Raw genomic sequence first — 23,003 nt, 5'->3', positions numbered from 1 at the left:
TGCCTCTTGCACCCATCAATCAACCTAAAGAACCTGACTGTTGATCTCCGTTCAAACTCACAAAATTAATACCAACAAAACAAAATTTCATTGATCTGTCACTTTCATCGAGTCTAGAATGCCCAAAAACCTTAAGAACACCTAATCTCATTTGATCAATTCTATTGAAGCCTCTATTGTGATTTGATAAAATCCTGTTTACATCCACAAATTTTTTTTTTCTTCTAATTTTAAAAAACTTCACACCACTCTCACAACTCATAAATATTATTTTTTGTTTGTCCCTAATCCATGGGTTCCTCAATTCCGGATTGATTCACATAGTTTATGTCATAACGACTATTTATAGGGAAACTTGAAACTCAAATTTCTATATAATTACAATTTTAACTTGGTCCCAAAACGCTGATACAATTAACAGTACAACGTAATTAGTTATATGAATATCTAGAATACAAGACACTCAAACTCAAACTCAAACTCAAACCCCCTCCCAAAAAAAAAAGAAAAACTTTAAAATTAATCTGTGGTGTGAGGTTTAAATCTGTGGAAGACGGTGGAAAAAAAAAGAACCAATCATAAATCTGTCTTCCAAGCCACAATCCCATTTCAAATTCAACTTGTACTGTGCCTATACCCTGGCCATCATAGTAAATGCTCAGCTAGCAAAACCCAGGTACGTAATTTTTTTCACAATTTTCTCCAAGATGTTTCTATTTCTCACTATTCATTCAATCCACATGAGGCTTCAGATCAGATGTAAGGTAGAGTTACAGGAATAGAAGGATAGCTTGAAACAAATCCATACACATGGCAAGATGAATTAAACTGTCTATGACTTCAATGGTTCTCAAGGTGAATATAAATGCACTAAACTAAGAAGGAAGAATAGAGAAGAGGGAAGGGGCAAGAGAATCAACAGATCACAAAATACAGCAACGATTTCTATATCATAAAAATCTCATGCTATCTTATACCTGAAATAGACACTTCTAGGCCGTACCCATGTCTACCTGGGTAACACCAGAAAGAAAATTTGGAAAATATGTAAATATTACAGATCTTCTACAAAGAATATTGATGGCAACAACACCTAGATAACAGCTTTAATGTGGGGCTATAAAGAAAACCACACATTTATTTTGCCCATAAACTGAGCCACTCAGCCTAAGCAGGGAAAATGTAATCAAGCCAGAAGAACGAACTGAGAAGCTTGTGTTAAGCAATGGATTAAGATACAAGACCAGGGCTCATGACCTCTGTTAGCCATCCTTAGTTAGCTGCATCTCGACTGTAGAACTGGTCTAGGGTCTTTGCTGGAATACGATGGAGAAGCTCACGAGGGAATATACGAAGTAATGTCCATGCCAAATCAAGTGATTGGAAAATATTGCGGGTGTCATAGGCTCCTTGGCTTACAAACTTCCTCTCGAACTTGTCCAGGAATTCAAGATAAAGCTGTACATGCAATAGTCATATAGTTAATGTTTCTGATTAAATAAAAAGAGGTGAACTCATAAACTAAGAAAAAGACTTTCACAAAAGCACAATGTAACGTGCATGTATGTGGATATGAGTGTAATGTATGTATATATGCATGTATGCACAGAGAGAGAGAGAGAGAGAGAGAGACCAGGTCCTCAGAAGAAAGTGCCTCTTCTCCAACCACAGCTTTCATTGCCTGAACATCCTTCCCGATAGCATAATTTGCATATAGCTGAACATAGGGTATCACCAACATAAGTAATGAGTTATTGACACACATTTACCACCATCGATCATGGCCAAAATAAATATTGCAATCAGTTCCGAGCTTCACTTCAAATTTGTAAAATGCAAGAGCCAAATGGGTCAAAATTACCAAATCTACCAAATTAGGAGTTAAGTTACAACTTACAAGAATGCAGGATATGTGCCACTATTAATTTCATACATACCTGGTTGGACACATCTGCATGATCTCGGCGAGTCATCCCCTCACCAATGGCACTCTGCAGGATATAGCAAGGTACATTACAACAAAAACTCACTTTAATTTCGCCCTTCCATAAATGATTAGGCATTCCCGCTAGTCAACTGAGGGTGCAAGTAAATCCAAATTTCATCTAATACATTATGCTTTACCTTCATTAATCGTGAGAGAGATGGAAGAACATTGATTGGAGGATATATCTGTTCAAAAGAAAAAGAAAACAGTATTCAGTTCTCAAAATAACCATATTATCATTTACAATAATACCTGCTTTAAGAGGCAGAAACATGGTGGGGAAGTGTAAAACAGTAATAAATAGCACTGCACGTGGCTGGGCCAATGCTGAAGCAACCCAGCTTAACTCAGAGCCCGTATCAGTGCCACATATTTTCTCTGTTCCATGTTCCTCTTCTTCCTTTTTTAGATTTGTTTTGGGAAGTGTTTATCACCACACCACTAAACATTGATAGTTTCACCTTTATTTTGTTTTCCTAGGCTGATTCACATGGAACAAGACATATATGGTTGGCTAGCTTGGACAGTACATTAGTTAAAATGATTGGGCCAGGCAGCAGGAAATCAGCCATCTTGAACTGAGCAAATGGCCAATACAAATGGAAAGTAATTGGTCACCATCAGCACCAACCTTGATTGTCAACATGATTGACTAAAATATTACTCCATTTTTGAGGAGTTGCTAGCGTATTTTTCTCCAGTATTCTGGATGATATGAAATAGATTCTTAGTATATAGCACTTACCTGTCTATTATGGAGCTGCCTGTCAATGTATATCTGCCCCTCAGTAATGTAACCTGTAAGGTCTGGAGTGGGGTGGGTGATATCTGGCCAGCACCAAAAAATTGGCAATGGTTAGTTACCATGTACCTCATCACTCACTGAAGCAATTATTTGAAGCTGTATTGATGTAACATTATCATACCATCGTTAGGCATAGTTAAAATAGGTATTTGAGTGATGGAGCCTTTTCTTCCTTCAATACGGCCAGCACGTTCATATATTGTGGCCAGATCAGTGTACATATATCCAGGATAACCACGTCTTCCTGGCACTTCCTCCCGGGCAGCAGACACCTAGTCAAAATCAATAGATAACTTGTAAAGTTGTGGTAGAAGGCATAAAAGAATTGCAAAGGACTTGACTTGGGAGTCCATGAAAAACCCTGAAACTAGTTAAAAATTAGAATATTTTAGCAACTTTTTGAATACTTTGCAAACTTTCTACATCTCTATAGGCTTGAATATTACAAGATATCATTGTGCTTTTCTCTTAAGTCTGCATTCGAACATATAAGCACATAGGATTATGTACGTGTGGAGTATTCATAAAAAATTAAGAATGTTTTATATAGAGTAAAATTAATGAATTGATTAAAGCTCATAATACACACTTCACAATCTATATGAGAATTTGATATATCTTTGCATTATATGTAAGAATATGAGACTTCAAAGTCCAAGTTACACAATTCCACGAACTCATGTAGCTCATCTAGGTCCACAATAAGGTTCACATACAAATTCAAAAATCGTGAGTGCTTGGAGGCAGCTTGAAACGCTTCAAATCAAAACTAATAGATGATGGATAAATAATAAGGAAATTGGATAAATTCATACCCAGCTGATCTGTAACTCGTCTCTGCCTCCTTACAGTGGGAATAAAATGTCCAAATACATACAGTAATATATAATATAAATTTAAGGCTATACCAAGTGCACGAGGCTCTAATATTTGGTCTAGGAAAGCACAGATAAGCCCCAAAGTGCAAAACACAGAAAATAAAAAAGATAACTAAATAAATACTAGGAGTTCAGGAGTAGCAACTTCAAACAGGAATCCTCAAGGAAAACCAAAACAGCTAACAACTTTCTAAATTGATCACAATTTGCAAGAAGAGAATACAGTATTACCAATTCACTGTAACTCAACCATCATATTCTGAGATTCAAACCAAAAGACACAAATGCTAGTTTGAGGGGAGTGGAAACAGAAATCCATAAGAAGAATGTAGCTGCAAGCATCTATCTATGTATGAGATATAGAAAAAACCATAGGGAATTGATCAGAAAAATAAAGGATTTATCACCTCACGAAGTGCATCTGCATAGGAACTCATATCTGTCAGTATAACAAGAACGTGCTTTCCACATTCATAAGCCAAATATTCTGCAGTGGTCAGAGCAATTCGAGGAGTAATGATGCGTTCAATGGTGGGGTCATTGGCCTGTATTAAAGCATAGCAGAAATAACATCAACGAAACCAGACTTGAGCATAAACATGTAACATAGACCTCAATTGAAACAGATGATTATAAAACTTTTACAAAAAATGTTTCAGATAAAATTACTGGAAAGTACCAGGTTTAAGAAAAGGGTCACTCTCTCCATGGATCCATTTTCCTCAAAATCACGTTTAAAAAACTGTGCTGTTTCCATGTTTACTCCCATAGCTGCAAATACGATGGCAAAGTTGTCCTCTTCCCCACCACCCTGTTACACACAAGAGGTCAGATAGCATAATCATACTCAGTGATTTTTTTAATGTTCTACAAAATAAATAACATACCAAATCAGAAAATCAACTAAATTCCTTAACTCCAATAAGGAAAGACGGAAAATTCTGATGAATAAATACAAAGCTGTATTTTTCAACCTCACAATTAGGCCCAAATCAATTAGCAGCTATATAACTGATTTGAGATTACAAACTGACACAAGTACTTAACTTACATATCCACATAAACCATCTCACTTCAGGATATTAACGAAACAAGTTCCTTTTCTGGTCCTCTCCAGTGAAAACATTTTAGATTACTCTTTAACAGTTTTCTGTTAAAAGAGCTCCCAATAAAACCCTGGTAAAAAATGAAACCAAATTGCTATTTTTCGTTCTACACCTAATTCTAGTTGTGCAGGCCAACATACCTCAATGAGATTCTGAGTCTTCTCAAGCCTCTTTACAAGACCAGCCTGGCGACAGATCTGAGCAGCTATTTCATTATGTGGAAGACCAGCTGCAGAGAAAAGAGGGATCTTTTGTCCACGAGCAATTGAGTTCATGACATCAATTGTAGAAATCCCAGTCTGAATCATCTCTTCTGGATAGGTTCTTTCACTGGGATTGATAGAACTCCCTGAAAGTGACAAACAAGCGTTTATAGGACAGAAATGACACATGTTACAGACCAAAAAGCTAATAAGTGGTGATCAAGAAGTAGCTGAAACAACTTACCAGAAATATCTAAATAAGCCTCAGGCAAGATAGGAGGGCCATTATCAATAGGTTTTCCCGACCCATTAAAAATCCGTCCAAGCATATCCAGTGAAACAGGAGTTTTCAAAACCTGAAAACATGAAAATGTGAGAATACAAGAAGGGGGGGGGGGAGAGCAATTAATGTTCTTTTCCCTTTCCTTAGGGAGGGGTGCCAAAAAAAGGGGGAGGGGTGGGATTAGTTACTTTGTGCTGGCATCCAAGCTGAGTCGAGATTATAAGCTGGAACATATATAAAAACCATTGCCAGCTAGTGAAAAAGTTTCTTGCAGTTCTGGTCATCCTTTATTCTCTAGGTATCATGGGCAGCTATTTGCCAGGATCACTTGCTTATGTCAAATCATTTTTCTTCTATCATGTTGTCTATTATTGGATGGAAGAGAACATTGAACCCCTAGGTTCCTACTGAAGATACCAGACACAAACTGAAATCCATTTCATGAAAGCATCTCCCTGCTAGTTCAGTAAGGGTTAGCAGATTGCAATGTTTGTTTCTACAGCAATCCAACTGCAATTATTTTTTATTGCCATGTTTGCTAGAAATAATTTTAGGAGAGCAAGGATGGGTTAGTCCACACTGAGTTCAACAAGAGAAAGATCAAAAGTTACCTCCCCTGTGAATTGCACGGTTGTGTATTTGTTGTCAATTCCAGAAGTTCCTTCGAAAACCTGCCAAAATAACAAAAGATGAACAAAGAATATAGTTGGCAAAGTGCATCCACTTGTTAATAGGAAAAATCTAAATTACCTGATAACATCAATGACATACTGTTTGAGGGTAAATATGGTCTTAGTTAAATGTAGTGCATAGGTAAGAGCCAGGCCCACTTAGAATCCATATGAACTCAAAAATCTGGACTTAATTTCCATTAACATACTCAAGCCTAGTTCCAAGATCCAACACAAATATGTAAAACCTATATCCATATCCAACACAGAATCCTCATATGGTCTTAGATAAATGAAGTGCATAGGTGAGAGCCAGGCGCACTTAGAATCCATATGGACTCAAATCTGGACTCAATTTCCATGAACATGCTCAAACCCAGTTCCAAGATCCAACACAGATATGTAAAACCTATATCCACATCCAACACAAAATCCTCATAATTCTTCAATATGAATTGGATTTTGATACAGATTTGCTTAGATCATCAGAGGTTGAAAAGTTCTAGCACCCATAGTGTACATAAATATAACACAATTGGAGATACGGAGCTAGGACAAACAGGTAATTGCTCATATTAACAGTAAAAATCGATGCATAACACAAACCAGATCTATAGGCTTGACAAACAAAATTAGAGATCAGAACTGGAAAACACCGTACTGATATGTATTCCAGCAACAAGGAAACAAGGAGATACGAGAAGGATACACAACCAGGCGAATCACCACGACCCTACCACTGTTGAATTGTGACAGGCTTGCAGAATCACCACAATTTCATAAAAGCAAGATCTTATTGATAGTAAAAACATGGGGCCGTTTCCACTTAAGCCTTTCTTTATAGAAAAATCGTAATTGAGAAGATTCAGAAACTCAAACTCGAGAACAATCTCACCGTCCCCGAAAAAGGGAGTTGAGCCGAATCTCAGCGAGATGTTGCATTTTTTATTTTATTTTTATTATTTTTTTCATTTTGAACTCAAACCTCCATCTCAAGGGGCATTTGGAGTCATTTGGAAATGAAACTTTCTGTCCACCCTATTTCCAGCCCTCTGGAAACACTGGTGACCTCAGATCTATGGAAAAAGTAGTGTGAATGAGAGTTCCATGACAGCCCCAAAGCTGGAAACCACTACACTGAAGTAAAGCCCTGAAATGGCCTATTATACATAGGCAGAAGAAGAAACCAAAGCCTCAAACAAGATACGGAGTAGTAACTAGATTAGCATCAGAAGCATTTATCTTAGGTTGAAACTCTGTCCACTATGAAAAACCCATGAAAACATGATAAATTTAGATTAATTGATTGAAGGTACAAATATCAACTTGCCAACCCTGAAAAGGTCAATCTATCCCAGGCATGCCAATAACCAGAGAAAGTTACAGCTTATGAGCGAATTTCATCTATAAAAAGTAACTGAAGACCTTACAAAGTAGAGTTGTGTCAGTGCTGAGCAATTCAAGGAAAATAATCAGGTAAGGCATTACTAAAACATGCACACGTGCAAAGAAGAACAAGCAAAAGTAATGCCCTTCCAGAAAAGATGAACTTTTCAGAACCATGTTTGAAGGCCCTGTGCACATACGAGCCTGTTGGAGATTAAAAAATATGAATAAATATAGGAGGCAACAACAGCATGACAACCTGAACAACAGCTTTCTCTCCATCTACTTCTAGAACTTGACCCCTCCTGGTTGTTCCATCTCCCAAACGGATATTGACAATCTCCTGGTATCTGGGACCCTGAAACAGTTGAACCATTGATCCACCAGATGAATCATTAATACACAGAGTCTGTGACATGAAAACAACTTAACAAACTGACTGAAGGACAGGAAAACAATCTACCTTAACTTTCTCTAAAATAACCAGTGGTCCAGCAACTCCAGATAGAGTCCTATACTCTGCAATATAAGCACAAAGGAATCAGCTCCATTTCAATATTATATAGACCCTTGAGGTGTAAATGGTGAGTTCAGATACAATAAGCAAAAGAATAAATGTAATTTTATTCTTTTTACTATTATTTGGAGTAGATAATGTAGGAAAGTCGATTTTAAAGTTCTCCTTAGAGTTTGATAAGGAAACCTCTTTCTTTGTTTCTTTTACTCAAAAAATGTCAACACTCACTGAGAAATACAATTGGAGTTTTCCCTAACACAAATTTCTACGGTTGCTAGTTGTTCTCATGGGAGGCCATCTAGCTATTCTACTTCCTCTCTGATGATTCTTCTCCATCCTTTATCCAAGGCCAACTCTCATTAACTCTTTCACTGTCTTTTAGTCCTTTATTATCTTCTTCCTTGTCCTTGCCCTTCTACTTCTTCCTATTCTATCCTTTATTCTGGTTCTGGTGGGAGTTGCAGTCATACCACAGGTAGTTTTTTGCTCCTAGCCCTCTCAAGTTGAGTATTGGTATATTGAGAATACTCCTGAGCTCAATTCTGCCAACATAACTTCAGGTTAACATGTTGCACAATCCAGTGTTGAGCACAAAGCTGATGCAATAATGTATATGGTTCCCTAGGGATATTTATGTAATTTATTTTTATTTTTATTTGGCCTTGTTGAGCACAAAGCTGATGCAATTATGTATATGGTTGCCTAGGGATATTTATGTAATTTATTTTTATTTTTTCATTTGACCTTGTTGGAGTAGATAACATAGGGAAGTTGCTTTCCTATTCAGTTTTAAGTCTGAATAAGATACCTCTTCTTTATTTATTTAAGTTTTTCAAATATAAGCCTATAAGTTTCCTCATGTTGGAGGCCATCACAGTCCTACACACCTCTGTCTGTGGTGATCCTTCACCTCAGATCAGTTTGCATCAATCTCTCCATTGTTCTTTGTCTTCTATTATTTTCTGCCTTTTGTTTTGACTTCTACCTTTTCCTGGTATTATGGATCCTAATCTCTCCATTGTTCTTTGTCTTCTATTATTTTCTGCCTTTAGTTTATGTTTTGTTGATTGAGATTATTATGAAGAATGGCATCAATTTCAAGTTGATATGGTTGAGTACAATGACATAGATCTCAACAATATCACAAATCGTTTAATGGGCCTTGAAGATGCATGGGAACTAAGCCATGTCATTAATGATCTTGATGTCTCATACATACTTTATGTATGGCATGATTACCAGATTGATCATCATGACGACTTCGTGGACAACCAGCCTGATGATGAGATCTATGAATGGGATCTAGATTCTGATTAAGTCATGTACTTATGTTATGTATTTGTAAGGTATTGAATACCAGTAGATGTATAGAATTGCATGGTATTGTATAAGTGTGACGTAACAATGATGCAAGCGCTAATGTCATCCTTGCATTATTGCATAACTTTAATTTCCATTTCATGTGAGTTTGGATTGTATTTGTATTTCATCTCATAGCTCCTTTTCCTATAAAGGGAAGCTAAGTGTGTAAGTTTCAAGTTTGGAAAGTAAGAAATATTGTTCCTCTTGTGTTCTCTTTAATTTATGTTCTTAAATGTTATCTAAACGATTTCATTCTTAGTTTGGTATCATAGCCACTCTTCTTCATTGCACCACTTCATTAGTTACCCATCCTTCGAGCCTCATAACCAGACACAATCGGCTCTGCTACCTGACTTGTTGACTGGTGGTGTTGCATGCATATACTCTTTACTATTATGTTCTAATTTCTTTTGCAGTTCTTACGATAATAGTTGCAGTGTTTAGAACTATGACATTTTAGAACCTCTTATGGCTTTCAGAGTCTCTTTATGTGTTTCTCTTGGAACCAGGTGAAAGATCTTTCTATCTAAGATTGTTCAACAAAAGGTCCTTAAGCAATGTGGAGGGCTTGCGTTTTGATGTCGTTTGTGGCCCTGGTCAAGCTCATAATGAGTTGCGTTCTTAGATAACTGCTCATCTACAACCTATGTTCAAACAAAGCACCACATCTAGTTACTCTTTTAGCCATTGTTGTTCTTTATGTTTAAGATTTATTCTCTGCAGCTCCTATCTTAAAGACTGCTTTATTATCCCATGAGTCTTCTTCAAGAACATAAACTAAAGAGAACACAAGAGAGAATAAGATTTCTTACTTTCCAAACTTGAAACTTACACACACTTGGTTTCATTTTATAGGAAAATAGCTATGAAATGAAATACAAATACAATTTAAACTCACATGAAATGGAAATTAAAGTTACTCTATAACACAAGGATGACATAAGCGCTTGCATTATTGTTACATCACACTTATACAATACCATACGTCTACTGATATGCAATACCTTACAAATACAGAACATAAATACATGACTTAATCAGAATCTAGATCCCATTCATTGATCTCATCATCAGGTTGGCTGTCCACGAAGTCATCATGATGATCAATCTGGTAATCATGCCACACATAAAGTATGTATGAGACATCAGGATCATTAATGATATGGTTTAGTTCCCATGCATCTTCAAGTCCAATTAAATGATCTGGGATACTGTTGAGATCTATGACATTGTATACTCAACCATATCAACTTGAAATTGATGCAATTCTTCATAATAATCACGATCATGCCGTCGTAAGTACAGATCATGGTCAATTGTAGCATAAACAAAATGGCTAGCATGATAGGCAAAATAATGGGGAGTTGGTTCCATGAAGTCAAGGTGAATATGATCTGGGTCATGATGAAATAGGATGATTGTGTATTTTCATCATAATGAGACTGGAAGAAGGTAAGCCGTTGCTCAAGTGGTTGAAATTCTTTAAGAAGTCTGGCTAGATACCTTTCTTGAGGTTTGGGCGGAGGAGTTCACCAATGTGGAGGAACTTGATAAGTTGGTAGAAAAGGAGGAGTGGGATGGATATCCTGGAGGCAGTGTTGAAGGTAATGGGTGATGGCATGGGAAGGGAAGCAGAACTATTTTATGCACAATAAAGAGATTTTAAAAGAACACATAATGTTCTTTGGGGAATGACCAAGTATGGGAAATGGTGAATAAGGTGAGATAAGGATAAGATGGATGGCATTTAATCCAGTCATCTCTTACACCATATCTAGAGATGATAACTGCCAAGGTATCTTAGTAAGTGGTTTTGCATCGGCTGATGATAGTGCGATAGGAGATGTCACTATAGATTGGTGGAGGTAGGTTGGAGAGGTGGGGTGGTCCAATGTCTTCATCAGAATCAAACTCGCCATTGGGAGAATTTTGTGATGGTCTTAAGGACGAAGCACCAGGAGTAAATAGGAAAACAGAGAGGGATGATGGATTGGATACCCGGGGAAGGCTTCAAGGGTCTGGATAAGAAATCTGCTAGCACATTATGTTTACCTTTGACATGTTTTACCGTAAATGACCACTTATTGAACCATTGTGCCCCATCTGAGTAACTATGAATCTGGAAACATCTTTGGCTTGATTTGGAGCATGCGGGGAAATGCCGTCATATCCATTTCAATTTGGAAAGTATATAACCAATGAGATGGAACTAAAAGTTTTCAATAGCTCTTTTAAAAGTGAGGATTTCTTTAAATGTGTTATGGTATGATTGTTCAGCTAGAGTGAAGGGGCCGCTTTTATAACCACAAACTTGTCTTTTGCCATGGAGTTCTTCAAAGAGGACTGCTAACCATAACTAGTCATTGGCATCTGTCTGCAGAATACGAGTACTTGTAGAGGGTGTCTGCAGAATACGAGTACTTGTAGAGGGGATTGCTAATGGAGGGAGATTTTGGGCACTTTGCTTAATTTTCTTTACTGCCTGCGTGGGTTGTTCAGTCCATCTGGGAGCATTTTTCTTGAACTGGCCATATATAACTGAGTATATTTTGCCTTGTAAGGAATAAATTATGTCATATAATTCACAATGCCAAAAAACTTGTGGAGTCGGATGTGAGGATGCCTAGGAAGTCAATGAGAGACTGGCCAATGTGGGGCTGAAAAGCATATGAACCATTGCTGATTGTGAAGCCTAAGAAATCAATGGAAGGTGTAGCCAGGATAAACTTTGTGGGAGATAGAATCACACTAGCTTCTTTAGTGATCTTATAGAACTGTTCAAGCAACTGGGCATGTTCTTCAAGAGTATCCGAGAACAACAAGATGTTATCAATGTAGATTAATGCTTGGTTTTCCATTGGAGCATATAGCCTCAACATGGCCTTTTGAAAGAGAGAGGGGGTTGTTTTAAGACCAAAAGGCATAACAGTCCATTGAAGATGATGGCTAAGAATGCATAATGTTGTTTTGTGCCTTTCTTCTGGGTGAATACCTAGTTGCCAAAATCCTACCTTTAGGTCAAATTTGCTGAAAATCCAAGCGGAGGATAGCTAAGCTAAAAGTGTTGGCCTGTGGGGGCAGAGGAAATTTGTCATCTGCAAGGAAGGCATTCAACGGCTGGTAATTAATGACAAGGCGGAGTTTGCCTCGTATATGTTATGCTCTCTTGTTTACATTAAATGCTTCACAAGCCCACTCGGTACAACCAATTGTTGGGCCAGTAATGGCTGAATTTCTTGTCTAGCCATCAAGATGTGCATGATTCATTCCAGAGTGACTAGCTTTGGTTGGATTGACATCTTTATTTTTCTTAAAAAGGAAGCTTAATGAAGAATTCAGGATTATGCCAGAGGGGATGTGCACATTTTTGAGGAACTCTATATGATTAGAAGCACAACAATCCGTTAAAAACTTTTGCTAGAGGTCATCTATAGGGAGAGTAAGGAAGAGTCGTGGAATGGTGGTCCACCGAAGAAACTGCCTTTTGTAAGTAAGACTTTTCTGTCCCCAGTGGAGTGATGACAACTTGCTAAGGATATCAAATACTATAAGGAGGTATTTTCTTGGAATGGGAGAGCCCAGTACTGTATGGTGGAGGACAAGTGTGGGGAAGATTTTAATCCTAATAGGATTCTTGGTTACAAGGATTACTGAGAAAGATTCTCCATTTGCAGCCAAGAGAGGTTGATGGCATGATTTCCATGATTCGGAAGGGAGAATATCAAGGGATTACCTGGTAAAAGAGGCACCAGTGTCGAAGTATGCAGTGAGTTTGATTGGTTTTGCCCATGTGATTTCTTGAAAGGTTACCGGGGCAAAGGGGAGGATAACATAAACTAGTTTGTAGGCAGGTTTGGGTTGAGAAGGAAGAGAAGGTAAAACATCAGGTTGGGTTACCTGGTATATGAGGCCATTAATCCTCATCAGAAATGGAGTATTCTTCTTGCTCAGAGGGATCTTCTGGTAGATCTATCATGAAGAGAGTTACATCATCTTCATCATTACAGATACTACAGAGAGATTCAACATCAGCATCGATGTCATCAAAAGATTTGAACTCAAGAAGGAACTTATGAGCCATTTGGACGAGCTTCTCTTTCTTCTTCTTGAGATCTCTTTTGGGGGCAATTTTTAGCAATGACCTTTCTGTCCACAGACATAAACATTTATCAGAGGTCTTTCCTCGAGACTTCTTTCATCTGAGAAACTTCCAATTCTAGCGAGGTTTCTGCTTGAAAGCAGATCTGGCGTTAATTTTCTTTGGACTAGTATTCTGAGACTTAGAGAATTCTAAAAACACCTTCTTGAAGTGAGATTTCTTCTTAGTTGGAGTTGGAAACGTACAGTTGGAGTCTTTGCATTTGATCTGAAGATGACATGTGTCACAAGAAGTGCCAAGTTTTACTTGAGTTTTCCCCCATTGTTGCAAGAATGTATGCTGGAAGGAGAGTCCCCCTTGGAATTATTGATCGAGATTTGGAAATTCACCAGTGTATCCAAATTGTACATGACCTTGACTCTTGCAGCATCATTCGGCAAACCCAAGGATTTGAGATTCAACTGGACATCAACTACTTTTCCCAAAGACAACGCCACTTCAGCCACCAGGGTCTCAGCATAGCAATCTTCTCATATTTCATGAAGTTGTACCCAAAGAGCCATGGGGGTGCAAGTTCTTCGGGCTTGTAGTTGTCAGGAAATGGGGTGAAGTCAGGTGCAAGATCAACGACCAACCCACCAAGGTGCAAAGAAAGTATAGTGTTCTGACGCTCTTTTGACACAAATTCACAGCAATAGCGGCCTGATTGTAGCAGAGGATGTAGGTTACGCCGCCGCGCTCTCGCATTAGAGCTAACTTCTTTACCAATAGAGATGCACGTAATTTCTAGTAACCTAGTGCAAAGCCTAACAAAACTCGTTTGCTCTACTTGTTGGGAAGATAACGGGTGATTGATCCTTCTACCGGAACTTGTCCATGCCCTCCAACACACACCAATAAGCCACATTTGCCTTCACATTCTCATCACCCGACCTATGAGCACGTCCATTTGAACATGAGCTTCCGAGAATGCTAGACAAGGATGCGCATTGAGAGTGGTCACAAGAAGAGCTAGATGAGCCAGGACACCCCATGGGAAAACAACAGAGGAAGCAAAGTACCACATAAAGAAAGGAGACAACACAAGGTAAAAGGGTCGGTTAGCAGAAGAGGAAAAGTTGGTAAGGGAAAGCCTTCGTTCAGAATGAACGGGGTTTAAGAATAGGAAGGGGGGGGGGGGGGGAAGAGACATCACAACAAACAAGGGAGAAGGGCATGAGGTTGTGACTCCGTTAGTCGTTTTCAGCTCTTTAAAAAAAGAGGGGACAAAGGGAAGAGTCATAAAGCCTACCACATAAAGTAGACAAAATAAGTAATGGATTTTTACCCCAAAAAAAAAAAAGTAATGGATTTGATGGAATCGGCCAAAGACGGCTACCATCCCAGGGATGCTTTTACACAAGCCCCATAATAAGATCTCCTCCTAATTTCCAATGAGGCGATCCCCCTTAAGGGAATGGGAAGCGTGGAAAGTTGATTAAAAAAGGATTTGAAAGGATTTCATTGGGAAGTACAAGAGATTAAACACTCTGATGAAAGGAGCAAGTCTTGGAGCAGAAGGGAGAACATTACATTTTTCCATTTTTCCATTTTTCATCAACTTCAAAATTTCATGTCGCTTTCTCCTTGTCCCAAAATTCCTTTGTTACCCTTGCTCCACTCCTCAAAATCATTTTTATGGAACAGTCGGCTTTATGTACATGGTTGGTACATAGTAGATGGGGCTATGCCCCTAGCCCGAGGGGACTCAAACTTTGATCTCTTACTTATAATTGTTAGTGTTTAACCAGCTGAGCCACCCTTAGGATTATCTATATATATATATATATATATATATATATATATATATATATATATATATTTATATATATATATATATATATATATATATATATATATATATATATATATATATATATACATTTTTTTTTGAATTCTTGACTTCTTGCTAAGAAGTGTTAATCTTTGAACTCTTTACAAATTAAATCAAGTCCTAATGCCATTTTCCATTTCTCAACTCCTATTGTATGTATATTATTATTGAAATAGACACTCAATATGGAATCTATTCTCCTTAATTTAGGTATTAAGTAGAGATCATGCATGTGGCTAATCGACTAGAATCGGATCCAATGCCAAGTGCCCTTAGTATGAAAATATATTTGTTCTTTTATACAAGTTTTTATTAATATATAATAAAAACTTTTAACGGAGGTCATCTATAGGGAGAGTGCGGAAGAGTCGTGGAATGGTGGTCCATGGAAGAAACTGCCTTTTGTAAGTAATACTTGTTTGTCCCCAACGGAGTGATGACAACTTGCTAAGGATATCAAATACTATAAGGAGGTCATTTCCTGGAATGGGAGAACCCAGTACTCTATGGTGTAGGACAAGTGTGGGGAAGATTTTAATCCTGATAGGATTCTTGGTTACAAGGTTTACTAAGAAAGATTCTCCATTTGCAGCCAAAAGAGATTGATGGCATGATTTCCATGATTCGGAAGGGAGAATATCAGGGGATAACCTGGTGAAAGAGGCACTAGTGTCGAAGTATGCAATGACTTTGATTGGTTTTGCCCATGTGATTTCTTGAATGGTTACCGGGGCAAAGGGGAGGATAACAGAAGCTGGTTTGTAGGTAGGTTTGGGTTGAGAAGGAAGAGAAGGGAAAACATTAGGTTGGGTTACCTGGTATATGAGGCCAGTATCCTCATCAGAAGTGGAGTATTCTTCTTGCTCAAAGAGATCTTCTGGTAAATCTATCATGAAGAGTGTTGCATCATCTTCATCATGACAGATACTATAGAGAGATTTAACAACAACATTGATGTCATCAAAAGATTTGAACTCAAGAAGGAACTGATGAGCCATTTGGACGAGCTTCTTTTTTTTCTACTTGAGATCTGTTCTGGGGCAATTTTTAGCAAAATGACCTTTTTGTCCTCTGACATAACATTTATCAGAGGTCTTTCCTTGAGACTTCTTTCGTCTGAGAAACTTCCAATTCTTGCGAGGTTTCCGCTTGAAAGCAGATCTGGCCTTAATTTCTTTGGACTAGTCTTCTGAGATTCGAGAATTCTAAAAACACCTTCTTGAAGTGAGATTTCTTCTTAGTCGAAGTTGGACATGTACAGTTGGAATCTTTGCATTTGATCTGAAGATGACATGTGTCACAAGAAGTGCCAAGTTTGACTTAAGTTTTTTCCCATTATTGCAGGAATGTATGCTGGCGACATAGCTTATCCAAAGAGGATAAAATAGCTTGATAAAGTTGACCAACAGAACTAGAATCAATAGTTTGTCCTTTGGCTGCAAGATCTTTGAGAGCAACAGTGCCAAGAGGTTCGGAAAAAGAGTTGACAAAGATTTGCTTGAGATTCCTATCATGAAGTCCACTAAGGACAAAGAACTTGGGTAGCATTCCCTTATAGTGTTTTTGGAGGACTTTTTTGTCCAAAGAACAACACTTCATTTTGAGAAACTCTTCTCGTTCTTAAATATTGCGTTCAATTAGATCTTTATGAAATTGACTGTATAAAGCAGAGATGAATTGAGACAGGGGAAGTTGTGCCCATTGTAATTGACGGTATGCACTAAGGCCAAGATACCATTCTCTTAAAGTACCAGTAGCACAAGCTAAAAATTTACAAATGGTTGTGCTATCGGTGGAGCCTTCATGTAAACGTTCTATTGTAAGCCAAGCATGAAATTCTTGGAATCTAATGGGCCATTCAGTGACTGGAATATCATCCAAGGTGAAGAAATGTTTAGGCTCATAATTGCCAAACGGGGCATAAGCAGGTGTGAACGGTACTTGTTGAGGAGCTGGAGGAATTGGTTCTTCTGCCATAGGATCTTCTACATCATCTACTATGGGAGGATTTGGTGTAAAAACATCTGGATTTACCGAAAAGAGATGTTTTAAAATAGAGGTTTCGGCCTCAGTGTTGGTCACAGGGTCAAAAGTATCAGGTGATACCGGTTTTGCAAAAAGTACCAGAGGGTTTGGTGTTTGAACAAGAGTTTAAGAAAAGAGGTTAACACATTTGAGTTTGTTGGAGGCTTAACAGATCCACATGAAGGAGGTGTAGAAGATGTGGGAAGGGGCTTCCTCTTTGACAAGTTTCGTTGTTGTTCACATACTTCTAATAAGAAATCTATAGGAAATTCTCTAACATTAGAAGAACTCAAGGTTGGAAAACCTGAAACTGGTGGGACCAAGGCCGAAGAGGATTGTTGGGCAAAGTCCTGAAGGAGATCAAAGGAAGGGTAAGAAGTTTGGGGAAGTAGTGGTGAAACATACTGGTATGGTTTCTGAAACTTCTTGGGCATATATTGAGGAACTGTCGGAACAGTAGGGGAGACAGATGTCTGAAGCTTTTGTAACTGTTGTTGCCGGTGCTAAATCTGGGATTACTAAAACTTTTTCTCCTTTTCTTTGGAAACCATGGTGGAAGAAACGACTTGACCATTGGGGTTTATAGCTAATTGCATGAGCTCATTATGTAGTTGTTCCACTTTGCCGCATAAGAAGCAGAGATCAGCATTGACTTACATAAATTGCATGGAAGTCTTTTCTTGATAAGCAACAATTTTTTGTAGGTACTGATTCTAAACTAGGGTATTTTCTGCTTGCCAATTTAAAGCTCTACTTCAAAAGTAAAATTCTCAAGTTTGTGGCCATCTGGAGTAATAGTATTGGGAGGAGTGATTTTCTAGACATGTTTTCAATGTTGGTCAATTGCTCATCCTCAAAGGTATCAGCAGCTGGAAAAGACTTGCTAATGAAAGAGGAACTTCCTTGCATCATGAAAGAAGGATGTGAAAGTGAAGATAGATGATCTGGTGGAGGTTCATCCGAGACTAGGCAACAACCAAGAAGGCATGGTTTTCTGGAGCCATATTCAACAATGAACTGATATTTGTTAGGTGTATCCCCAAGAGGAACCACATTAGGGCATCCATCACAATAACAAGCCCAAAGAGGATCACGATCTCATCGTGGTAGTTGCTTCTTTGGCCGCGGAGAGAAGATTAAAGAATCACCGTCTTGGAGGTAGTCTTCGCAATCACATACATCAAAAAACTTAGGTCCTGAAGAGGATTTAAAAGCATAAATAGGAGACCTGTCAGGAGAAAAGGACTGGATTGGCACATGAGATAACAGTTGTTGCTGTGGTAATTCCAAAGGAAGAATCATAAAAGCAATTGGCTTCGGGAACCGGATCTTAGTTTGGCCTTCCTGAAGTTGTCTGTAAGTTGGATTTATAGAAGTTAAGGCCGAGGCTGCTCTGGTTCAGCATGGATGGCTTCATAATTGATGATCCATGATTCAGCAAGGAGTTGTACAAGTTCTTCATGAGGTATATGCCGAGGCACTTGAGTTGTAGTGCATCTTCGCATGGTGGGAGATCTCGCGAGATACCTCGGTTTTTTCATAAACCGAGTCGAGATCTGTGAAATGGGATATCTCGCTCGAGATCTCGCTATATTTCGCTATATCCCATCATATCTCGCTTTATCTCGCCATATCTCGCCCCAGATCTCGCTGGAACTCTCACTTTTTGCCCCATTTTTTTGCGAATTTCAGCCAAAGTTTCACTTGCAACTACTCTTAGCACATCTACAACATCAAAGGAAGCTCAATCATCCTCTACTTGTCTTATGAACTTATGCATTAATGACTTATATAGATCTTCTACGATTGTATACTTTTATCATTCTATTCTCAAAAGTCAAGATTGTAATACTCATATGGATGGAATCTTGATGACATTTAAGTTATTTGATGTATTTGATACACTTGATTTTCACTTATATGCTTTAATGGTTTTATATTACATGTTATATAACCTTGCATTCTCTAATCCTACAGTCGGTTTCACACTATGGGTAGACTTAGAAATCATACTTAGGGCTATTTTCTCACAAATCCAATGCCACTAGTGTGTTCAAAGTCCTTAAATAGGCTAAATACCAAGTTTTAGCCCAATTGGGACCCTAAACCCACCGAGATGGGCTACCGAGTTGACGCCCAAAAAATGGCATATCTCGACCGAGATCTCGCCAAGATGGTCGAGATCTCAGTTTTTCATGATAGTGAGATCTCGCTTGAGAGCGAGATCTTCTACTATGATTTTTGGTATGTCCAATATCTAAATCAAAGGAGTGATTTTGGAGCCTGTAGCACCTCTAATAATAAAGAGTTGCCGCAATGGACCCTATTGCCTGTGGAGCGCCAATAATATGTCCCATAAGCTTTAAGGCTTGAGGAAGTGACGGATCCACCAACGAGATATTATAGTTGGGAAAGATAGTGAAGAACATTGTGCCAGCATTCAAAGTAGTCTAAAGATGACTGATGATAGCATGTTGATACTTGAGGAATCTTGAATCAAGAACATCAACGCAAAAGCCACGTCTTCCATGAAAAGTAATGGAGAGACGAAGAGCACCACCTATATCCTTGAAGAAGCCATTGCTTGATGAGATTGGAAGCCAATGCTTGATGAGATCGGAAGCCAAATCTATAATAAAGTATTGTTCCTTGCCAGAAGAATCTACATGGAACTATGAAAAGCTGCTTGCTTGAACAACTTCCTTGATAGCAGGTGTCTTGCGAGGCTTGAGCAAGGTTTTGATGGTTTTAGACTCTGAGAGTTTAAGGAAAACAGAATAAGGATTTAAAAGAGGGAAATTAGTAGGATGGATCTGGTTTGCTGAAGGTACTTTTTCTTGATCAAGGACATAGTTGATTTCATAAAGGAGATCGACCTTAGGGTTCTGGGAAAGAGTAACAAGGGTTAAACTAGAAGCAGAGGATGAAGAAGAGGTGGAGCTACCCGGAGGTTGAAGAAGACTCATGGGATAATAACGCAGTCAAACACTATAAACGGATGCTACCCAAGTTCTTTGATAGGAATCTCAATCAAATCTTTGTCAACTTGGCTGGATTTGGCAGCAGTTGCAGCCATACACTCATACTAGCTTGGATTGATATCTTTTGTCCCTCACCTTTTCAACATCAATTTTGGCATACACTAATAGAATACAGGCCTTAGACATATGGAAACTGCTATTTAACCATACACAATTCCAGTAGCAGTGGAAGAAGACCAGTCATACTACAATTCTCCAGTTCATTCATCCTTCTATTTGAACACTGCCTTCCCAAATTGGCTCCTAAGTTGACACATCAGCCCAAACCTGTGACAGTAAGAGTACATGAATTCTTTATCTGGTGCTGCCACTAGTAATGCTTTAATACACTGCCAACAATGCCACATAAGCCCACATACTTCCATATCACCACCATCTTGAATAATGCCCAGATTAAACTGCCACAGACCAGCTGCACTGCGAAGTCAATGTTCGACATTCCCAGCGTAGCCACATCACCAAACTACACTACATAGTTGCCAACAATGATTCCAGTTGTCCAACAACTTCATAGACTGAAATCTATGGTTAATCAGTTCCTATGGACAACTTTTCCTCACAAGAAAATTGCATCCTCTTATTGGATGTGCTTGGTTGAACTATTGAGGGTTGATAAATCTGCCCTTTGCATTCAAAGACTCTTTTTTTCCTCAATGTAGTAAACTGCTCTCGTCTCAAAAAATCATTTCTAAATCATTCCAGGACACTTTATTTCCTTAATTGTCTTCTTCTTTCAACAGTAATTAATATTTAACCCCAGGACCCGTTTGCTCACGGAACAGAGTCCACATATTATGCTGTGAAATTATGAAATTGCCCAACATCATTGTAATTTGAGATATTCATCATTTTTTTTGGCCTATAGAAACATGTCACAGGGATTTGAAGCCAGGTTTACATCAATTGTTCAGCTGGACTAAACAGAGTTCAACCAGGAAGATTAGCCGTCTACTAAATCTGCATAAGAGTTCGACTTATTTTTGCTAAAAGTTCAGTTATAATGAACATGCACCAAAACAGAGCCAAGCAGGTTCCTGGATCATGCTATAAGTAACAAAACCTAAAGTGTAACTGAACCTTGCATGTACCGCATACTGCAAAAAGCATGCAGTAAAATTTGGTTATGGCATTTTGAAGAAACTCAGAAAGCTAACTACGATGCTGAACAACAAGACAGAATTCTTTGATCAAACCACTTGCTCATAACATTCTTTAGCCAATCCAATGCTACAACTGCAAGACATTCAAATTGCATCCTAAGGTACCTAGAGAAAATATTGCAGTGAACCACTGATATGTGAACACAGAGACACATGCTTAAATAACAAATAGAATTCCATGGACAACTCTTCTTAATGAAACTTTTGGCATAACCTCAATTGAAGCCTCATAGAGGAAAAATTTGTCAAGCCAAGCTAATTAAATGTGTGGTCAACCATGTATTAGACATTTTGCCTCGCAACTTAGCTATCAAATATTGAAATATTTTAGGTTAAAGGAAGCCAAACATATAGAAGTCAAAACATTCATAACGACAAGCTGATATAAGTTCTACCAAGGCTAAAGAGTGCCAGTTTAGAAAATTTCAATCTTGACAAAGTTATATACTACAAATACTAGCATATCAGATTTATTCATAATCAAAGTACTCTACAAGAATCACAAAATTCATCTGCCTCAGAAGCATGTGTCACAGACCTTCTGAGGCTGAAACAAAGACATAAGTTGAGGTACCAAAAATCTTACCCATGCCAATCTCCAGCTGTCCCTCCTCCATGTCAGTTTTCTTTTGGGTCAGACCCATCGTTAAGCTGGTATCACGGGTAATAGTCACCCATTAGTATAAGAATAGGGAACAGACACACATACAAACAGCCATCCGACATACAATCAGCCATAACACATACCATGCATGACAAATTCAGAGAACCAATGAAATGCTATAGCGCAACAGACAATAGAGAGAGGATAAAACTACAGCACGATTACTAATTCTCCTCAATTTTCATTGGCAGTCAAATAAATTCTTTCTGAAAGGGCCAAGCTAAATTCAACGTTGTTTATGCTAATCTTTTGAAGATAATAAAAGCATAGGCAATGAAACATGAATTTTACCCTTTCATTTCAAGCTAAAAAAGTTTAATCAAATCAACTAAAAAGAAACTTTTGGTAAGAAAATCAACCAAAATTTGAGTTATACTACAACCAATGATTAGGAAACAAACACCTTTAAATGAAATAAAAGCCATACGCTGAAGTAGCCTTCTCACTAAGATCACACACTGAAAATCGACAGAAAACATGGAACGAAACCAATAATCTTACAGAGATGAATCGACTTCGCAACCGAATTATAACCCTAATCTTCCAAAATATATGTTTGTCATCCTCCTCTATGAAGTATAACAGCTAAGAGGATTGGTTTTGGAAATTAGTTGCAGATACAAGTACAGTCAAGTATACATCAAATTCAACTACTTGTTAAGAACTGAAGCTTCGAAATGATCCGATCTTTATTCCCAACTAATCGGAATTTCTCAATCAGCTACGGAATCAATCGAGTGGTACAAATGTATCAGCGATTAATAATGATTCAGACATGACCAGAGATACTTCAAAGTTAAACAGTAACCGGGAAGAGATCCGAGAACGAGCTTACCTATGATCTGTGTGTGAGATCCACAGAGACAGAGGTGGTGCGGGGATGCAAAGGGACAGAAATAAAAATTTGATAAGGATGAAAAAAATGACTAATTGGAAAGTTTCC

At 38.2% G+C, this 23,003-nt stretch overlaps 1 protein-coding gene across 1 annotated transcript; it reads right to left on the bottom strand.

Annotated features, from left to right (window-relative positions):
• Nucleotides 1-663: 663 nt before the first annotated feature.
• Nucleotides 664-23,003, bottom strand: LOC149015389 (V-type proton ATPase subunit B 2-like). The gene is made up of 15 exons (XM_089156567.1): nucleotides 22,896-23,003; nucleotides 21,983-22,047; nucleotides 7,783-7,838; nucleotides 7,579-7,677; nucleotides 5,874-5,933; nucleotides 5,224-5,335; nucleotides 4,917-5,125; nucleotides 4,350-4,481; nucleotides 4,078-4,215; nucleotides 2,914-3,064; nucleotides 2,733-2,815; nucleotides 2,125-2,172; nucleotides 1,938-1,991; nucleotides 1,634-1,717; nucleotides 664-1,458 (listed from the first exon to the last, which is right to left on the bottom strand). The coding sequence occupies exons 2-15, from the start codon at nucleotides 22,038-22,040 to the stop codon at nucleotides 1,273-1,275; spliced, it is 1,470 nt and encodes a 489-aa protein (XP_089012693.1). The 5' UTR covers nucleotides 22,041-22,047; nucleotides 22,896-23,003; the 3' UTR covers nucleotides 664-1,272.

This window comes from Hakea prostrata, chromosome 5, assembly GCF_041222555.1.
Source record: "Hakea prostrata isolate BN-2017 chromosome 5, UWA_Hpros_2, whole genome shotgun sequence".
Taxonomy (NCBI): domain Eukaryota; kingdom Viridiplantae; phylum Streptophyta; class Magnoliopsida; order Proteales; family Proteaceae; genus Hakea; species Hakea prostrata.
Note: the sequence above shows the minus strand (reverse complement) of the source record. Positions and strands in the feature narration are given on the sequence as shown.

What these genes read in the sequence shown, in the direction of transcription:
- LOC149015389 (XM_089156567.1), bottom strand. Translation starts at nt 22,040, where the DNA reads ATGGGTCTGACCCAAAAGAAAACTGACATGGAGGAGGGACAGCTGGAG. An exon ending in CTCTCTCACGATTAATGAAG is followed by an intron (nt 1,992 to 2,124) that starts GTAAAGCATAAT and finishes TATATCCTGCAG; the next exon opens with AGTGCCATTGGTGAGGGGAT. An exon ending in ATGCAGATGTGTCCAACCAG is followed by an intron (nt 1,718 to 1,937) that starts GTATGTATGAAA and finishes CCCTATGTTCAG; the next exon opens with CTATATGCAAATTATGCTAT.